We start from the raw sequence: 20,563 nt of genomic DNA, 5'->3' as shown, positions 1-20,563 counted from the left end.
ACGAGTTGAAATTTTACGAGCATGATTTTTTTATTTTAAATTGTTAAATATATTTATTGTACAGTTACACTTATGCAGTATAAAAGGCAAACATTGCATGTCATACTGGGTTGTATTGATCAGCATCAAAGGGAACGAGTACCTCTACGTTCGAGACACTAGAGGGCAGTAGTTTTGCTTTTGGCAACATTTGTTCTCCTGCATGAGGATTTTCAGCTTTAAATCTTGGGGCTCAATCGGTTTAAAAACATAAATAAAAAAGCTGCCATTTTTAGCTTATTGATTTTGACCTGATCAGTTATAAATTGAAGATCTTGTGCCACTATACAGTCAGATTAAACCAAATGCATCACAGTCTTTAACGTCATACCAAATATAGAGGAGGCCTCAAACCTATGTAAATAAATGGCCTGCTGGACATTTTTTCAGCTTATTAGGACTAGCATCTAATTTTCCTTTTTATACTGATGAACCACACTGGACTTGGAAATCTTCAGCTTCTATGTTAAAGCAGGGGAAATTGTCACATCACAGACCTGATATTGGGGTGGGTAGAAATGTTGGCTTTTAAAATGTTGGGTATTTTTACCCACTGATGTTTAGGAAGCCACGTTTACATACTAAATATAACAATACTAAAATCATCAGCATAGAACAAATGGGTTACTTGCTTGTAACTCTCCCTTAAAGAATAATTTCCTCTTCTGTATTAGCACATGTTGTGCCAACTTGCATGGTTGAATAATGGCAGAAAACCAGAAACGCAGGCATAATTTTTCACGTTTTGAGATCTGTATTAACGGCCCAAATGCTTTCCATGTTAAGTAGTACTTGGAGTGCATTTTTCATTTCTGCAGGTTTGTCATTTTCATACTGTGCAGTTTTTGATGATATATACACACCTTGATGCTCAGAAAATGATTTCAGAACCGGTATTGTTTTAATACAATAAACACTGCAATACTAATTTTTCAGAATTGAAAGGTCCCAGATGTGGTTCCTGTTGACCTGTGATATGACAGGACATACTGTACTACAGCAGACATATTGCTTTTTGTCGTTGTTGTTCCTCTTCCGTCTCTGTTTCGATGCTCAGACATGAACAGCAGCTACAGTACATTCTACTACCATAAGCTTTTTTTTGTTTGAGGTTCAAATAGATTAGCTCCACCTAATTAGAAACATCAGCACCTTTAAATTATACAATCTCACATTTTAAAAATTTGTTCATTGTACAGCGTCACATATTTACATCTATATTAAAACACAGAAGTAGAAAATGGCAACATAATCCGAGTTACAAATGTAAACAACACATGGAAAAATGTAAACTTCCCTTTTTTTTGAAAAAGGGAATTTTAAAAAAAGAAATGTCAATAAATTCACTGTAAATAAATAATAAATTAGTGCATAATGATTTCAGAGAATATGACACAATCATCTCAAGGACATTGGACAATTTCATAACTTAAGTGCAAGTAGCATCGGTGGGTGTCAAGTAACGGTGAAGTTTTCAAATGACAATGAGCCCTGGTTGGAGTTCATGAACGTGTTCTCAACATAAATGGATATGACAGAAATAAAGACATAAAAATGAACGTGGGACATTACAACAGACATGGATAACGTGTTTGTGTAGACGGCCTCTTTTGACCGAGGCCTCTGTCACTGAGGTGTTGTTCGATGTGTTTCTGCAGAGCTGGTCTTGGACCAGTTGCGGTGGAAGGAGCAGAGAAAGCAGCTGCCCCGTCAGCTTGGCTGGTGCCACGATTTAGTTTCAAATCCCCATGATGCGTTTATCTCAAATAGAGTGTGATTCAGTTCCCAGGGTATCAGGAGTTTTGATCCCACACAACCGTTTTTTCCAAGTATTTGTTTTGTGATGCAGCTCAAAATGAAGGAGACAGTCCTTCCCTCCCTGACCCTCTCTAATGTCCCTGATCACGACTCTTGTGTTTTCTAACGTCTCGTGATAGGGAAAGAGGCCAGTGAGTGTCTGAGTGGGCTGAGGTGTTGGGTTTTCACCAGTTGGTTGGAGGCTGGTTGGGCTCCGTACAGCCTGAATGATCCAGCTCTGCACTGTCACAGTCTGAATCATCATATAGGCCCTGGTTTGGAGCAAAAACATGAATTACTTTACTAGATTTTGATCTTGAAGGGTGAAATACTGGATATAAGTTTACATTCCACTGTCTGTACTTTTTTTCTTCTTGTTTTTTTTACATACCTCATAATTGTGGTCATTTGAAGCCAGCTGGGTCTTGACTTGTCGTAGGACAGCTTCTTTCTCAGACAGCCCGTCAGAGCCCAGCTGGGTCGGGTCAGATGGGTCGGCGGGAATCTCTGAACCCTGAGAGAGTAGGTCATCGCTCTTGTCATCCAGACGCTCGTCTGTGTTGGTGCTGACCACGTCTGGTGTGCCGCTATGGGAGTGGTCACTGGTGTTTCCCTCCTCGCCGTCCGAGACAGACAAGTTCTCGGAGCTAAACGTGGACAGGGACTGGCATTTGGTCATGCTCACAGGACGCCTAGGGGACAATTGGAGAGAGGACATATATATTCATGAAAATTCCTACATAATTTTACACTAGTAGTGATTTCATTAGTGCTTCTCAGGGGTACGGACAAAGACCCACTGATATTTTAAAACTCAACATAATGCAATCCCAAACATAGGTCACCAAATTCTCATTTACTAATATATAATATTATAATAACATATGTTTCTGCATTTGTGTTAGATAAGTATTTTGGGGTAGATACAAAGATTTAAATGTCAAACACAGCAGATATAATTCAAAGTTCCACCGAATGTGTGACAACAAAACTCACCGTCTTCTTGGCAACTCCACTTCACTGTCCACTTCGCCTTCTTCTTCCTCTGAGGACACGCCACGTCTCTGTGGACAATATTCACTGTAAGTATCAAACTCCCACTGTTGACCTGTCTCACCACAGATGAAGTGTTTGACACAACATAATGCTGTTGGAAATCTCATGCCAGGTTTTGAATGAACTGGATTACATTTTACTGAATCTCCAATGGCATGATTTCCCTTTCTTATTAGATTTTTGAAACAAGTGGAGGAGCAGTCATTAACCTAATACCGTACTACTAGCAGTACTAGTACTAGTACTAGTACTGCTAGTAGTACTAGTACTGGTAGTAGTACCACATAGCTAATGCAAAACGTGTAGATTCTAACACAGTCAGAGCAGGGTGAGTAAAATAAGTGAAAATCCTTTATCATTAGTGTTGATCAGCAGTAGAGTTTTTCTGCTAAGGTCTGAGCTGCAGAGTAAATTAGCATCTTTTTTATTGATACATCTATTTAAAATGTAGAACAGTGCATGTTGCTTAACTGGCAATAATCAAGTTAAATGGTTTTATTGCCCAGAAGCATCAATTTGTCTATACTCCCTTTAAAAGGAGGTCGTTCACTACAGTCTCACCTGACTGCGTGTAACTGCTGCCCTGTAGAGAAGTGCTGCAGGTGTGAGACGTTGACTTCTGGGTGAGCGCGTGATCACTGTTCCTTCCTCCTTCTCCTCACTGTCGTGGGGAACGCGGGGGCTGCCGAGCACAGACGCCCTCCCTGCGGCGGCTCCCCTGCCACACGGCGAGTCCGGGCTGCTGGAGAACGGGATGGAAGCTGCGTCTTCGCTGGGCGTGTCACTGCGTGGAGGCGTTTCTGCCAAGTCATCATTTACTACATCCACACCCGTCCGCTCCTCTGGTCCTCCAGTACTTCTGCTTTCCCCCAGACCAGCTGAGGCACTCTGACTGCCCGCTCTGTCCAGCCCTGGCCTCATCTGTCCCTTCCTCCGCCCTTCGGCTTCCAGCGTGGTTGAAATGAGATCAGGGCTGGAGGAGGACATTTTTTTGAGTAGCAGGTCATGCTGCAGGCCTCTGATGGCTGCACTGGGGTCTAGATGATGCTTGCTGCTGGGAACAGATGAGGTGACATTGACCATTGCTAAAGATGAAGACAGGGTGGCTTTTAGCTGAGCCAAATCCCCACTGCTGCCTTTCCCAGCTTTTCTGTAGCGGGGTTTTCCTCTGCGTGAGCGTCCAGGGGAGGTAGAACCTTTGTTGGGTATTGTGACCTGGGTCATGGACGAGTCCAGTTTGGGAAGGATGACTTCTGACTTTAGTAAGTCTGGTCTGAAGAGACACAGATAATAATAAAACATATAATGAATAATTCATTTTGACTTTTCACTACATCACAAATCATAGCCTAAGAAATTCTCTCTCACCTCTTGCTATATGACGGCAGTTTCTGAGGTACGTTGCGTTTCTTCATGAGTTTCTCCATCGAGTTGGAGGAGGCCGACTGTCTGGAACTGTGGTGCTTGAAGCAGCCCGGGTACTTCTTGTCCAGTGAATGCTCCCTCCTGACATTTAAACACAGAACCGATAGCTATTTAACAGACATCTGTGGACAACTCAGCCCAGCATTTGAGAGCACTTTGTTACATGTCATGGTCCTGTGTGACCGGTAGTAAAACAAAGTTCATTGACAACAAGCTTTTAGGGCAAAGTATTTGAATAAATCAAACCCTTGTTTTCCCGATGTTACTCCTGTAATGTTTCAGTACACAGCCACACATCTCCTTTATCTCTATCATTACTAAATGTGTTTATATTTCTTTCAAAAATAACGTGTCAATGTGTTCATACTTGAGCAGTTCTTTCTCTTTGATTTCCAGCTGCAGCATGATCGCGTTTAGCTCCATGTAGAGATTGTTGGCTCTCTCCAGTTTCCTCTCATAGTGCTCCCGGATGTCCAGTGCATGTCTGTTCAGAGAGAAAAGAGTGGAGAAGGACATAAATACACATTACTCTATCTGCTTCTGCCATAATTGCATCTGTGTGTTTCTCTATCTCAAGACGTTTATTCTCTTCATGGACCCTTTTTTTCCCCCGATTCCCCGGCTAACCTCAGTTCTTCTCTGCGTCTTTTGATCAGCTCCTCGTCCAACCTGTGAAGACACGTCCCCTCAGACTTAATCTTCTCAAAGTGGTGCCGCACCTCATCCCTCCACTCCACCTGTGGGTTAAAGAAAACACATCCATCACGTCAGACTATTATACATTTGATAATTAAGAAAGTCCAATATTCAGATAGAAAGAAAGAAACTAGGAGGAAAGAAAGATCCTCATAGTTGTTTCTTTATAGACTTGTGTGTCTCATTGAAATCAAATCAATACGCTGTCAGATCGTCATCAATACACAAGGAACAGAAGTAGACACGGCGTGACATGACAGGAACACAAAGAAAAATGCTGTGTGGGCTTTTCCTCCTCCCTTTTTTTTGGTTGACATTGAAACCTGACCGTTGTTATCTGATACCTGTCATATCACGACAACGGAAGTCAGATATATGACTCTGTGCACATACATGCGTGTGTGTGTGTGTGTGCGTGCGTGTGCATTTCTGTCTGCATGAGCCATGCAGTTCTTAATAAGCTAATGGACTCTCTTGCACACTCTTCGGTGTCTCCAGTCCCCTATTTCTCCTTCTCCCTCTGTCTCTCCCTGTCTCTCTCTCTCTCGCTCTCTGCTCCCTACCATTAAAGCAATCAATACACTCCAGAGCAGAAAATACTTCTTTCCAACATCACTAGAAAAATCCATTATGGGGCAGAGAGGATAGAAACTGGGGAGGGTAACAGGAGGGGGAAGGGGTATGGGCGGAAAATAAAGGATCAAGGATAACAGGGGGGAGTGGGAGAGGTATGTGTTTTGCATCATGTAAGTGAACAGAGGAGGAGGTTGTTGCAGTTAAGACAAACATAATGATTTATTTACCGTATGGTTGTGTGTGTGGCAGTCAAAGCGCAATCAAAAACCAACGCACACACTGCATATTTGTGAGTTTCAGACAATGACATCCCCATACAGTGACACTTATTGAGTCTCCTGTCCGTCATCTGTTTGTGTTGTGCAGATGTCTTACATATTGGAAATGTGGGCCCCATCCCCCACCCGGTGACAGGCAGACACGCCCCTCCCTCCCCGTCACACAGGCCTTCTCATTTTGATTTGATGGAGGCTGAAAAAAGGTTCCCGCTTTGACCACAAGGAACAAAGACCGAGGAAACCAACAATAATATGTTGTGATTGAAATGGCAGGTATTATTAGTGGTCTCTGCAGAGGCCTGGGGCTGCGGGCCAGCTGCACACCCTGCACCGCCTGAAATCTAAAATCACTGCAGCAGACTGGAAACAAATGGCAGTTTCTTGATACAAAATGACTATTGGAGCTGGTGGATGTTGTTGACAGGATGTTCTTTGGTTAATTCTACCCTCGTCTCTCAGCCATTTATTCCTCTTTGACAAGGACCGAGGCAAGTGATTGATCTCAATTAATTTAAATGAATAAATATTTGTGCATATAATATATAAACATGCACATCCAATTTCTAGCATGCTCATACGCTGACATGAAAACACCATTAACCCCTTTCCTTTCCACAGAAATCCGTCGTATTCCCATGCTAATAACAGGGGACAAGAAAAATATCTTCCTGGATTTCAAGGGATTTTAGTGCAACATTTTCTCTTTGTGTTACTGGCCTCCACTGCAGATTGTGTTTCACACTAGAAACACTTGATGGGTTCACTCAGATGTGGAGGAATACCTGAAGGAGCTTACCTGAGACTGAAAGTAGGTTTCTTGTGGAGTGGACAACATGTCAGCTGAGGCAATGTCCAGATGGAGGAGAATCTGTCGAAATGACGGCCTGTTCCTTGGCTTGCAGTTCCTGTAAATGTAGTAAACCATGTTAATTCTAGAGACAATGACAAATGACTTTTCACCTCTTAGTTACAGTTTCCCCGTCTCTTGATAAAATGTAAAACTTTCACTCTCTCACCCTTCATGCGTTCACTTTTATTATCTTCTCCTTCCATTTCTCTGCTATTTACTTTCCTCCCCTTTGCCCTCCCCTCCCAGCATGCTCACCAGCATTGCCTCAGGAGCAGCTTGAAGCTGTCTGGACAGCTTTCAGGTACAGGCAGCTGCAGACTGTTGTTGCCCACTCCCCAGATGATTGCGGAAGAGTCTACATCCTTGTAGGGCACCTCTCCTGTCAGCATCTCCCACATCACAACACCAAACGACCTGCAGAGAGACGGGCCACATTTACTTTCTGACACACAGCGAGCCAGCATCATAGTCACCTTTTTCACTTTCTGCAAAAAAAACACATCTGGCTTTTACAACTTAGATAGGCAAAAAGTTATAAAAGTCATTGTCTGTACAAATATATCAGTCTTTAATGCATTAGTAGTTCATGCTGATGCCTTGAACAGTTTACGCATTTTTTTTCAACTGGGTTTGATTCCTGGCTCTGCTCGTCTACATGCTGACGTGTAGGTGTGAATGGGTTAATGGGTTAATGGAAAAACGTGAGTTTAAAGCAGGTTTGAGTCGTTATCGAAACAAGGAAAGCGCTCTATAAAAGCAGACCATTTACCATCACAACGACGGAAAATGATCATGATTATGATTTCCCAAACTCGGTCTAAATATGTTTTTTGTTTTTGTAATTGACGAGACATGGAGCTGTTTTGCAGGAGAGCAGCAGGACAGCAGGCCCATCGGGATGCCAACCAAGGAAAGTCTGTTGTCGCTGACTCTCGGTGTTGCCATGGTGATCATGTACAGTATCCAAGGTGCCAATAGCATCATATAAGGCACTTAGTGGGTGTGTGATGTGTTTGCATGTATATTTTTAGAGTCTCTCCACCTTGCACCTTGCTTTTGATTTGGTTTACAAAAACACACATAAGTATAAAATATTGGTTACTTTTTTACACAACCAGATCTAGGAAGACCTGTTAAATAACATCTACTGGTGTATTTCTATGTATTATGACACATTTAAATTTATAAGTAATAATTATGCATTCATAATCAGTGCAATAATGTTAAAATACTCCACTGGAAACACCAGTTTAATTTTCCACCATCATTATATAATATTAAATATGACTCTTAATGTACTATATTTATTATATATATTATACCTGTTCTTACCTTTACTACAAATTCTTACATTTTTTTCTTTCAAAACACAAAGAAGCGAATATCCCGAGGCCAATAAATAATATAGAATCTTTTGCAATAATAATAGGTATTTATTATTTATTTTAGGTTTATACACTTCAAATGCTTTCATGATAAACAATTTTAAATTATATTTATATTTCCCAGCAAGCTAATTCATTCTATTTCCCTTGAAGAAATAACTGAAGGGATATAAACTGAGTACAAGTTGACAGAATAGTGGCTGGAACTGTACACGTCCAAGAGCTCGTGACTGAGATTGCATGTTCTTCCTGTGTGCATGTGGGTTTTCTCCGCGTACTGTGGGTACTCCAGTTTCCTCCCACTGTCCAAAAATTGCCTGAAGGTGTGAATGCGACAATGAATGCTCTCCCATGACCCTCACGTGGAGGATAAAGCGGTTGACAGTGAATGAATGTCCTCCAAATATGTTAATGTTAATTCTGGATGGGGCTCCATGTATCCAACTATTTTACCGCAGAACTGAATATACTGTATATATACTGCGGAAAATGCTCTACAACGGCCTCGCCTTCTCTTTTGCGGCATGTACTTCCATTTGATCCACGTGAATTTAAACAAAACTCTTCAGTATGCACCCGTACTTTGCTTTCCTTCTACTTCAAAAGCTTTTTAATCCTATTTTCACTTCTCTGCTAATGCACTACTGGCCCTAGGCCAAACCATCTGTAGGCTTGGACGGTTATTTCAGCCTCTCCTGAGCGCTGCAGCATCTGGCAAATCAATTATTAAATTAGCCAGCGTTCCTTTCAGGACGGAGAGGAAGAGTGATGGAGGGATATAGGATGGAGGAGAGAGAGAGAGAGAGAGGGAGGGAGGGAGAATGCACTGAGGGAGATCAGGGTCTCATCTAGGGCAGCCCATCAGATATGGCAGAGACCCTACAGAATTTCATGTAATGAGATATTGTATGTAATACTGAATAGATTTTCTGGAAATAGGATCCTGTGCTCCATACTGTAGCAGACTGTAACTAATGAGATTCTGCATAGATTCAGTGACATATAAGGGAAAACACACCAGGGTCCACCAGTGCAAAAGAAGAGTATAATAGAAATGATGACACCTACCAAATATCCACCTTCTCTGAGACAGGTTCGTTTCGAATGACCTCAGGAGCCATCCAGGCCACCGTCCCAGCGAAGGACATCTTGGTGCTCTTGTCACTGAGCTCTTTGGACGTGCCAAAGTCAGAGATCTTCACTGAGTCATCGTAGGTGATCAATATGCTACAATTAAACACGAGATGACATTTCTCAACTTTGGTTTTCATTTGCAGAAATGTTAATTCATGTGTCACATATGAAAATATAATAACCTCTTTAAAAAATACAACAGCAACAACAGCAAATACAATACATGGGGACAAAATTAGGTATTTAGTTCGAGGGGGTTAGATTTGGGAACTACTGTTTTGAAATTTTGAATCATGCAACTCTGGAGAAGAATTATATTTAGGCAGATCCAGTCATAGAGGTGGTTGCCAGATTTGTTTCCCCACCGTTCCTTAACATTATAAGCCATTTTCATCATTTGCTTAGGAAATTATGTAAAAATACCTTTTAGTTTAAGTACAAAAGTGCAATCACAAGATATTTTAATCAAAGAATGTTCTCACAGTCTACACAACTCACTTCGGTGACTTGAGGTCTCTGTGGATGATCTTGTGTAGGTGGAGATAGTTCATGCCACCAGCGACGCCCATGGCCCAGTCCATGAGAAGGGATGGAGTGATCTTCCTGCCCGCTCTCAGCACCTCGTACAGCTGCCCCTGGGCACAGTACTCCATGAGGATGCAGTAACATGGAGCCTGTGTGCAAATACCTCTGCGATAGAATAAAAACATGTATAGAAATGTTAGGAGTTGCTACAGTGGCAGCGTTTGAACCATATTACAAGTCAACAGATCATCTCCACTAACTTGAACGTGATGATGTTGGGGTGCTTGAGCTTGCGCAGGTGCTTGATGTCGGTCTCCTTGATATTTCTCACTTTCTTTACCGCCACTTCCTGTGCATGGAGTTTACCCAGGAAGACGGCGCCTTGCGCTCCACTGCCCACCCACTGTAGGTCCGATATTTCCTCGAATGGGACCTCCCATGCCTCTGTGATTGGAAAAAATTAGTTATTAGCTAAGTGGAGCCTTAGAACTTAACATTTTACTAAACTTTATTTTTTGTGAGTTTGTACAGACATGTATCATCCCCAGGTGATTCCACCCAATGATCTTGATGATCCTATGACCTTTCAGGTGCGTGAAAATTACATTTTGGTTGAGAGTGAAACATTTCCACATCTGTTATATTCAAGATCCCCAGCAGATGCATTTTAACGACTTTTTGCTTTTGCACTATAATCAGGTAAAACATTTTATTTGCCAAATATTTCAGTTTATGACCAAATACTAGTAAAACTAGTCATTTGACTTTCATTGCGGTGGTAAGGCTTGTAAATATTTTACTTGAGCTTTTATGCAATTGCATTTTCTCTTTCTAAATAGATTTTTATACAGCTTCCTACTAGTCTGGTAATACATAATTTGAGTTATTTTGATGCTTATCTCAACATAAATTCTTGCTAACTCAAGAGGCAAAATGATTACATAAAGAAAAAAACATATCCGTGCCATATCTTCACATCCCATTACAGTAAAAACCAGTTGTAAGTATTGTTCTGCAATTGAACCTCAACTTAACCTAAGACTCTGAGTGCAGGCCGACAGATATGGAGCTTTAATCTCCTGTGGGTATAAGTCTCTCTCAGTGTCCTAAATCCTACTTAGTCCCATTGTGGGGGTGATGCAAAACAGGGGTCCAACCCACAGGAGAGGGTTAGGAAAGGGACAGGATTTAAGGGCCTAATGTGGATGTGTGGTGAATCGAGAGGTGGAGGGGAAGTGATGACAGTGGCATTGGTTGATGTGTGTGTGTGTGATGGAGAGAGATGGGGAGATTCCCAGTGGGTTTGTGAGGGTCCATGTGTCCAAAGACAGACTGTTAATATGACAAAAATGTACCGCCTGCTCTGCGGCTGTTCATAACAAAGGGAGGGAAGATAGGAACACATTTATCATATTAATAAGAATGATATGAATGATTAATGCTCTCCAGTAATTGAGGGCTCATCCTCTAATGAGCCCCCACAAATTGTCTACAAAAAAAAATCACCACATCTGATAATGCCAGAATTTCCCCCTGTGTGCTTTGTTTGGGCTGAAAAATATAAATAAACACGGCAATTAAACACATCACGCGAAACCTCAAAATCCATCCGAATTAACAGAGGTGTTTTTACAGTGTTTTTACTTTGTTCCATCGTTCTTTGCAATCAACGTTTAATCTTAGGGCATTTTCATGTGGTAGACAGGCAGTTGCCTGAAATACCCCTATTTATTTCACTTTTATAATATCCTTTTGCCCCCCTCCCTTCAGTGTGTATGACTCCCTGTGATGCTGCACAGAGAAGGGGAGCAGCGCGGTGCAGATGGGCTGGGAGTGATAACAGCACAGGATGAAAAGGAGAGGAAAGGGGACAATGAGAGATGTGTGTGTGTGTGTATGTGTGGATGGGTGGATGGGTGGGGGTGTGAAGGGGAGATGTGGATGTCAAATGGGTGACAAAATATCAGGAGGATATAAAGACAAGGAGAGATATAAAACTGCCTGATGTGTGAGGCGTTAATGTTTTTTTTATCTTTGAAGTTTGTTCTTTGGCAACTTTGCTTATTGTAGTGCCAGCCAGATAATATTATAGAAAGATAATACAGATGGAGACCAAAACCTGGCCATATAAAGGCAGAACCTAATTGCTGAGGAACTGGTTTAGTGTTTAGTGCCTGTGGTTAGGGTTAGTGTAACTGGTTATGGTTTAGGTTAGGTATAATGCTTTGTTTAGGCTGGTCCAAAAAAGAAAAGCTGTACAAACCCATGTGTGCGTGTGTGTGAGTGTGCATTCACCCTTGGGTAGATGCTCACATATGTGTGTGTGTGTGTGTGTGTGTGTGTATGTCAGGTTTGCGTTAATAGAGATGAGAGGCGCAGGGTCAGAGCGTGGCCATGCATAATTCATGAAGCAGATTTGGCAGAGGAGTCCCGGGGGAGCTCTGCACTATTGTAGTGGCTGCAGACATAAACAACACAGCGTCACAGGGAGCTAGTTTCATTAGGGGTTGGTAGTGGGAGGGAGGTGGCATGGGCTCAAGCAGGCAAAAAGATGGAGGGGGAATATCAGGGGAAAATAAGCCCTTTGCAGCTTTGATAGTGTCTTTCCCCGGCTGCAGCTCTTCACGTCAAAGACGGTGTTTGTTTACAATGTGGCTTGTGTGGAAGCCATTTTGCTACCAACTGGTTAATGTAATTAAACTGGGGGTATAAGATCATTAAATTAGCATATCAAAGCTCCTCAGTGAAATTAAATAGCGGCTCGTATCTGCTTTTATTGGGGAAGAAAGCAGCAACCACTGATCTCACCGTGCCTGGATGTGATTGTGTTTGCATCGTGTGCTGAAATGAATTTGACTGGTATATTTACCGTCCAGGACATGCTTGTGCTCTGTGGAGTAGGCTTTGCCAATCATTGTCCAGACGGGCCGCAGACAGCCAAACAACCCCTCCAGAAACCCTCCACCTCCTCCGGTAGACTGGCAATGTAACCTGGCAGCATCCGCCTGGCTCCTGACTGTGCTGCTGTCCGGCTCCTGCCCCTCTCCCTCGGTCCTTCCACAGCTCCCATCATGCTCATGGAGCTTCAGGACACTGTTGGCAAAGTGCTCCTGTTGTTCTTCTCCTGGCGTGTGGTTGTGTCCAGCAGTCTGACCCTCTCCTCCTCCGTCCCTGGGCTCAACATCCCCTCCAGTGTCTATGGAGAGGACGTTGCGAAGGACGCACTGAGTCGGGGTCAGATCCATTTCTGGCGTGCATGGTGTTTCTGCGTCGAGCCGCCGAAAAGATGGCGGGTCAGAGAGCGGTGAGTTGAAGCCAGAGAGAGAAGGAGATGGGGCACGAGGTTCATGAACGAGGGCCATGAGGAACTGCTGTCATCCAAACAAGTAGCGAAGAGGGAGCTTTGACAAGAACAAACATAAACAGAGAGGAAGAGGGGAAAAAAGAGGATTATAAATCAAATCAAAGCCATGAAGGTTGATTTAGCTGAATATTCATTTTGGATGTCACCTCTGGAAAATTATAATTTAGGTTCAATTTAGCGTAGACACTTCAGTCAGTGGAAGTTCTTTATCTGGAAATGCCCAAGTTTGAACTAAGCACCACTGAAATGGCAGGCAAGCACAATCAATAACACAGAAATGCACATTGCTGATATCTGTGCTAATCCAATCAGATTTCAGATGAGATTTCTCAAGAGTCAATTTTTGATTTGCTCTATCAGCTTGATCGCTGTATAACATTGGTCTTGGGCACTCGTACTTTAACTGTGCATAAACAAATTGCAAATGAATCTTAAATCTTCATAGTGATGTATGTTGTTGACCGGTACCATTTGTATGATTAGGTTACAAATAAAAGGCCCAGGGAAAAGGATTCGTCATCAGCATAGACGGCAAATGTCACAGAACAAAAGACATACGTGATATTTTTTCCAGCATTTGTCACAATTCAAAATATGTTAAGTTCTGCTCGCTCGTAATTTGAGTAAGGTGAGAGTGTAGTGGTTGTCACTGTACATGTACCATGTGACGGGGGCACTGATCATATGATATGTCTGATATTAAATCAATACAAGGACATGAAACATGATGCGGGATGTGGATAAAGGACAAAAGGACTAGACTGTGTCTGGGTCATAAATCTGAGGACGCCTTGGACAGCTTAGTACAACCTTTAATTAGGTGGGGGCGAAAAAAAATTACGAGGCTTTGCCAAATACAAGTAGTAAATGAATAGAATAAGTACTTGAGTCTTACATAGAATGTTACGGTAACAGTGTAGCGGTGCCATGATGCAGAATGGTGCTATTCTCAGTGATTTATGTTCCGTAGCACCAGTGCATTAAAATGGATGAGGTCAGATGATGGCTGAATTATATCTGAAGACTGTTTTAGGCCGGTCATCTCTCCAAAGACAAGAGTGTACACACACACACACTCAGTGGAGGAAGAAGGCCGTTTTTTTTACAAGTAGAGGCCTCCTCAGTTTATTTCAGAATATATATATATATATATATATATATATATATATATATACATATATATATATGTATATATATATGTATATATATTGTTATATATCAAAACGTGTGTATAGTACACAAGTATGTTTTTCTATCTTAAAAAAAACCTAAACATGGAGCTCCATTGCTTATGTAAGGTGCACTTCAGGTGTACTTTCTTGCTTATACTCAGTTTACAAGTCAATATAAATCAAATTACTAAATTTAAATGCATCTATATGCTATTACAGACTATCATATTGACTTTCCTTCTGTGACAATTCCCCTGATTAGAGTAATTGCAGCGGGCATGAAATGGATGGGCTATCAGCCGATGGCGTGACAGCACTACAACCCACTGTAGAGGTAACACTGATGGTTATCCATCCACCGCTGTACTGTACAACCAAACTGCAATTCATAAATAGAAGGAAACATGAAAGATGGTTCTTTAGCACAGCCAATAAAACCATAAAATACCCAGTCTAAAAAAAACTCGAATTAATCAACCAACCCCTGAGACACATCTGGTGTATAAAATGTGGAATAATCACACATCATCCACATACGATTGATCCTCCTGCTCTCACTTCATTAATGTGGAGGATGGTATCAGCTGCAGAAGCAGGCTACGCTCTGTCGCAGGCCAGTGAATTGTGGATGTATCAGAGATGCATCATCGCTTCTCTCGTGCGGTGCAGCAGCAGCAGCAGCAGCAGCATCACTGTGACAGCACTCCATTACAAAACCGCCGGAGCTCATGTTCCTATGCTATACTACAAGGACGAAGGCAGCGATATTATTCAGCTGCCATCTCCCCGCTCATCCTCTCCGCCAATGTAACGTTTCCTACCTCAGTGTCGACAGCTTCACTCCATCCCCGGTGAAGGCAATAGCGTATTCCACTTTGGTTCAGGATTCAGTCTAAATAACATCCACCGTTTAATAATAATTCTTCCTTTCTGTGCACTCAGCATCCACACCTCCCCTCCTCCTCCTTCTTCTCTCTGCGTCCAAGTGAGGCTTCTGCGCCTGAAAGAGGGCTGCGTGGAAGTGCGCGTCTTCGTCTGCGCGTTTCCCCGTGAACAGTAAACACGGCTTGTTGTTCTCGTGCCTACACCTGCTCCTCCTCCTCCTGATGCTGCTTTGCCATTCTCCTCTGAGGATGAGATGTGCGCACACTCAGGGATTTATACGGCCACCTCACCTATAGTAACCACGACTGGAGAGGAGAGAGAGCGAGAGAGCGGAGATGGTGAAGGAAGGATGAAGACCGAGGGAGGCAGGGAGGGAGGAGGAGGAGGAGAAGAGGGGGGAGGAATGTGAGGGAGGAGGCTCGATGCAGATGTCCACCTATCAGAGGAGAACGGTGCTGTGACGTGCGCAGTCCGGTGAGACACGGGACAACTGCAGGTAAACCTGTTTATGTGCTTACTGAGTGAGGCTACTCTTTGGGAGGACAGGGTAGGATAGAGGGGAGGAAGGGAGGGAGGACGGTGGGGGGGTTAGCCGGTATGTGAGGTGATCAAAATGATGTCATGCCCAGGGAATGCAGCATTTGACTGGACAGCCTCATGAAAATCCCCTCAAGCCCTATTAACACCCGGAGTATCGTGTGTGATTGGTGCATAATCTGTAAGCACTAGGAAGGAAGGAAGGAAGGAAAGAAGGAAGGAAAAAGGAAGGGCAGTATATTATTATTACCATCCCAATCTGTGCTGACCCATTTTTTCCGAGACTTTTCTGAGAGAGATTGGTTGCAACACTTTCAGGACCTAAGTGGGACTCTCCCGAGTCGTGATTTGTTTCCCTCAGTGACTTGAATCCAACTAAATGATATAAAACAACATACTAATTTAAACAACTGTCAACTTTGAACATGTCCCGCTCATGTGAAGATCACAATCCATGTGATAACTTCCTCTCCAACGCATCATTTTATTATTCGGGGTATATAGTGACAAAGATCTGGCAGTGTTTCCACTTTTAAGCCAAAATCTAACAAAAAATCTTGTCAAGTCACGTTAAAAAGTTTTGACAACTGGACACAGTTATGGCCGCCTCTATATAACAATAAAAGACAATTGGAAATAGTCACACAACCAAACTGGTGTACAGCAAAGTAGAAAGACAAGATTAACCTATACTAAATCAGATTTACAGTGAAATTCAGAATCCACGAAACAAGCATGTCCTACATAATCCTGAGGAACATTAAAAACAATAAATAATCCATCTTTACCCAAAACAAGCTTTATCACATCAGAATTGAACAGGTATTTCACATTTATGGCTTGTTGATTTCACAGGGAAAAACAGACACTTAGAGGTTAAACCTAAATAAACGATCTACCTCCCCTAAATCACCCAGCTCACAAACACAAGTCAGGGAAATCCTACATTATGACAGATGCCAATTAAACTCTGTGGGGAGAGCATGAAATCACTGTAAACACAAGAGAATCCTCCAACATTCAAATTATTTGGCTGGCACGGACATGACTTTGTGAACCAGATGGGGTTCCCGTGTCTGAGCTGTGTATTTACCCAGAGCCTCCATGGTTGTATAGCGACATGACCCTTTTTGAGTGCTAAATCCAAATCCACCCCTTATCTCCCAGATTAAGCTCATGTTAGGCTTAAACCCATAAAGATGACCTCATCGTGCTGCTTGCGGTGAGCAGGGGAAACCCTAACGAGGACACAGACAAGTTAAGACCGAGAAACCTACAAAGGCATTTCAGAGCCTCCTCCTCTTTCTGTTTTTACTGTGCTTTTTTGAAGAAAAGCTCACCACACTCTCTTAGCTGTTCTTGATAAATAATGCTGTGTTTTCAAACCACCAAAGGATACCAGGCAGGAATAGCACCTATTTTTATACACTTATTTAAATATTTAATCATATATAATACTCAGTTTCACAATTTGACACCGTCAGATGTACCTATACATATTTAATGGCATTATTTTCAACTATGATTATGTCATGTTTTGTTTTAACAATGTCTCTTAGTGGACAAATCCGAAACGTCATCTGTTCTATTTCCATCCCTTTTTTGTTCCCTTAAAAACTTTTTCCATGATATTTTTTTATTGGTGTTTGTAGCTGTGGTTCTGCTTCACATTGTGGATGTTTGTGTGTCTCTGAGGAAGCTGCTACCAAATCTACAAAGTGAAAATATATTCAGCAGGAGCTTCCATTGTTACATATTGCACAGTGGATTCTGATTGAGCTGTTTCACAGTCAGGTTATACAGTCCACATATCACATACGTACATGCAAATATTCCTTACATTTAAATGTCCAGTGTGAAACATTTGGGGTGTTTCTGAGAGAAAGTGGACATAGAATAAATCAAGTATTTTTAAATGAGTTTCTAATCACATTACAATAAAGATTGTTGAATAATCCTTTTTATATGCACTATAGGCAAGGGCCTAACTGTTCCGAGGCCGCAATCTTGTACCACCATGTTTTTTATACTCAAATGGACATTTAGTGCACAAGCTCACCACATAAATGAAAAAGAACAACATCCTTTCTGGTATGCAAAGGCCACCATAGTTCCTAGAAAGATATCTTACCCACCTTAACGAAAAGATAAACACAAGCTGAAGGAAAAACTAGAGTCTGTATTTCAAATGCTGCATTGTTTGACAACATGCCTCGCAATCTGTGGGAAGGAATTCACAGACGCACGCCTCTGAGAACGAGGGGACAGTGTGTTGTGCGAGGCCCCGTGCCAAGTGGTCACAGATTGTCCCAGTGCATGAAGGGGGGGGGGGGGGGGGGGGGGGGGGGGGTAGGGTACAGGTGTATGTATGTGTGTGTGTGTGTGGTTGACTGTAGACTGGAGAATGAGGGGGAGCACAGCTTTTGGCTCACTGGAGAGCCTATTTATGGATCCTCATTGAGGAACCCTTGTGTTACTCATTGTCACGTGAATAGGCGGCCAATTATCAAATCCACTCAACTCTGTTCCTAAAGTGAGCGTGGACAAAGAAGACAAGATAATTGGCACTCTGCTTCAACGCCATATTGACGGACAATTCACAGCCGATCACCAAAGATATTCTATTCGATTTGCTACGAAAGATGAAAGGTAACTGTGTGTCAGTGTGTTTGTGTCTGTGTCAGCATGCACTATTGACTGATCCCTTCCTGTCTGTTGGGGGAAGCTGATATTGGACAGTATTGTCATCAATCACGTTGCCACTACTGGGCCTTTCACCCATACTTTCCACTGATGGGATTCATTTAGATTGGCGCCACACAGTATTGGTAGGAGGCACGGGGAGGAGCTATGGGAGGGGGATTCTCCATTTCAACAAGATGATCTCACCTCCTGTCTGCAGCTCAGGAAGAAGAGTTTTCATTCATAAAGTTCATCCATTCACACCAACATGTGCACGGTGCATGCACGTACACACACACATACTCCCTCTGGGACGCTTAGGAAACAGTTGAGCCAATGAGACAACATTCAGGTGAGATCACAGCCGGACGCCAAGGTTCCTCCTCCTCCTCTTTAAGAACTCGACAAAGGATGAGTGTTTATCAGTTTTCATCACTTGACCTTGTCTGCATTACAACAACACAGGACCAGAAAGAAGACGTCATAAAAATTGACTGATATAGTCACTTATTTTCTGATAAAAACTGTAAGCTTTTGTGTGCCTCTATTAGTATGCTGTATGCAGATTATCCAGCATTACAGTAATTGTCAAAGCCCAACTTGCTCTGGCAGGTCCAATTATTATTATTTTTTAAATATAATTTTACATTCATTTTGTGCAGCTCATAAATACATCATCTGAATCTTATTATAACACAGTCATAAGTTTTTGTCGTACAAATGTGTGTGCTGTGGCTTACATTGAGTTAACCAGTTTTAAGTCTTCCTCCCCGATGAGCTGGTCCTGGAACATCTACTCACCGAATCATGGCATAAAACATCCATGAGGAAATCACAGATGCAGCAGTTGGATTTACTACATTTTCTATTACTCGTGATTCTGCACAGAAGTTGGTGTTTTTACCTGGAGTCACGTTTTGAGTGACGTCATGTGTTGAAGTCATGTGGGAGAATCTAACTGAACCCTGCAATGGTGGGGAAAGAATACATTTGGCCTCACTATGGTATCCATGCACACTGTTCTCTCGACTGTCAACACAATATACAGTGGATGAGTCAGTTTAAGACTCGGCTGGATGAGAAGGATGCGCAGTATGAGATGTGCATGCTTTCCCTGTGCCAGCACGGGGGCTCGTGCTTCCTTTCACACTCCAGAAATCATGCAGTCTAATTGAAGACTCAAAAAAGCCCAAAGGTGTGAATGTGAATAAGAATAGTTGAGTGTTTCTAAATGTCAGTCCTGTAATTACCTAGCATCTTGCCCAGAGTGTAAACCCCCATCTCACCCATGTCAGCTGTAGTTGGTTTCATTCCCCCCTCCAGCAGCTCTCATAGGATAAATGGTACAGATAATAGATGAATAAATGTTTATTTCGCTTAACATGAAGCTGACTAATAAATTAAAAAAAAAATAAAATCACTTCATGATCCTCACATTTTAGTGCCTCAAACTTTTGCATGCCGTCCCATTTGAATGGATGACTCATTATGGCACTAAAAATATGCTAATCCCCATCTTTAGATCAAGGACTTCTTTGATCTTCCAGGGAAAGTAGAGATGCATCTGATTTCCCTTCAAAACCTCTGAGAGATGAGAAGCCAGCTTGGCAGCCCGCTGTGTAGAGAGCCTCTGGCAGCAGCCCGGTCAGGAGAGGGTTAATGACTATAAAGGGGAGGTTGGAGAAGCCTTCCTGAAAGTCACATGGTCTGTGTCGAGAAGAGAAGGTGGGGGGGGTTACGGGGGGTAAGAGGGAGGGAGGAATCGAGGCTGGGTGGTGGGGATGAGAGTGGGAGGAGTCCGGAGCATGTTGCCGTAGAAACAGAATCCTCAGTTGGCTGGGTGTGAAGTCAGATGCGTAATATTAGGTGGTGACTGCAGTTAGATGCTGGTGGTGTGAGGTGGGTGGGTGGATGGGAGGGTAAGGGAGGGGGTGAGGGAGGGGGTGACTCATATGTTGGAGAACGCACTCTGCATTCTAATGGCTGGGCATACACATACACACACACACACCTTCCATGGATACGTCACTTAAAACCTTAAACCCTTGGTCCCTTTCTCATCTAGTGTGTCTCTCTCCACTGTACCTACTTCTATAAAACATTGCTCAGCATTCTCCTGCGACGCTCCATTTTAAAACATATAATTAATTCATTATGTCGAC

At 42.5% G+C, this 20,563-nt stretch overlaps 1 protein-coding gene across 1 annotated transcript; it reads right to left on the bottom strand.

Moving 5' to 3' along the window:
• Positions 1-5: 5 nt before the first annotated feature.
• LOC131460405 (mitogen-activated protein kinase kinase kinase 12-like) lies at positions 6-15,628 on the bottom strand. The gene is made up of 14 exons (XM_058630885.1): positions 15,119-15,628; positions 12,631-13,162; positions 10,022-10,205; positions 9,735-9,926; positions 9,171-9,329; positions 6,973-7,131; positions 6,664-6,772; positions 4,945-5,054; positions 4,685-4,801; positions 4,261-4,398; positions 3,454-4,165; positions 2,833-2,900; positions 2,228-2,528; positions 6-2,108 (listed from the first exon to the last, which is right to left on the bottom strand). The coding sequence occupies exons 2-14, from the start codon at positions 13,121-13,123 to the stop codon at positions 2,022-2,024; spliced, it is 2,829 nt and encodes a 942-aa protein (XP_058486868.1). The 5' UTR covers positions 13,124-13,162; positions 15,119-15,628; the 3' UTR covers positions 6-2,021.
• Positions 15,629-20,563: the final 4,935 nt, after the last annotated feature.

The sequence above is a fragment of the Solea solea genome, chromosome 6 (assembly GCF_958295425.1).
Source record: "Solea solea chromosome 6, fSolSol10.1, whole genome shotgun sequence".
NCBI classification, from domain to species: domain Eukaryota; kingdom Metazoa; phylum Chordata; class Actinopteri; order Pleuronectiformes; family Soleidae; genus Solea; species Solea solea.
Note: the sequence above shows the minus strand (reverse complement) of the source record. Positions and strands in the feature narration are given on the sequence as shown.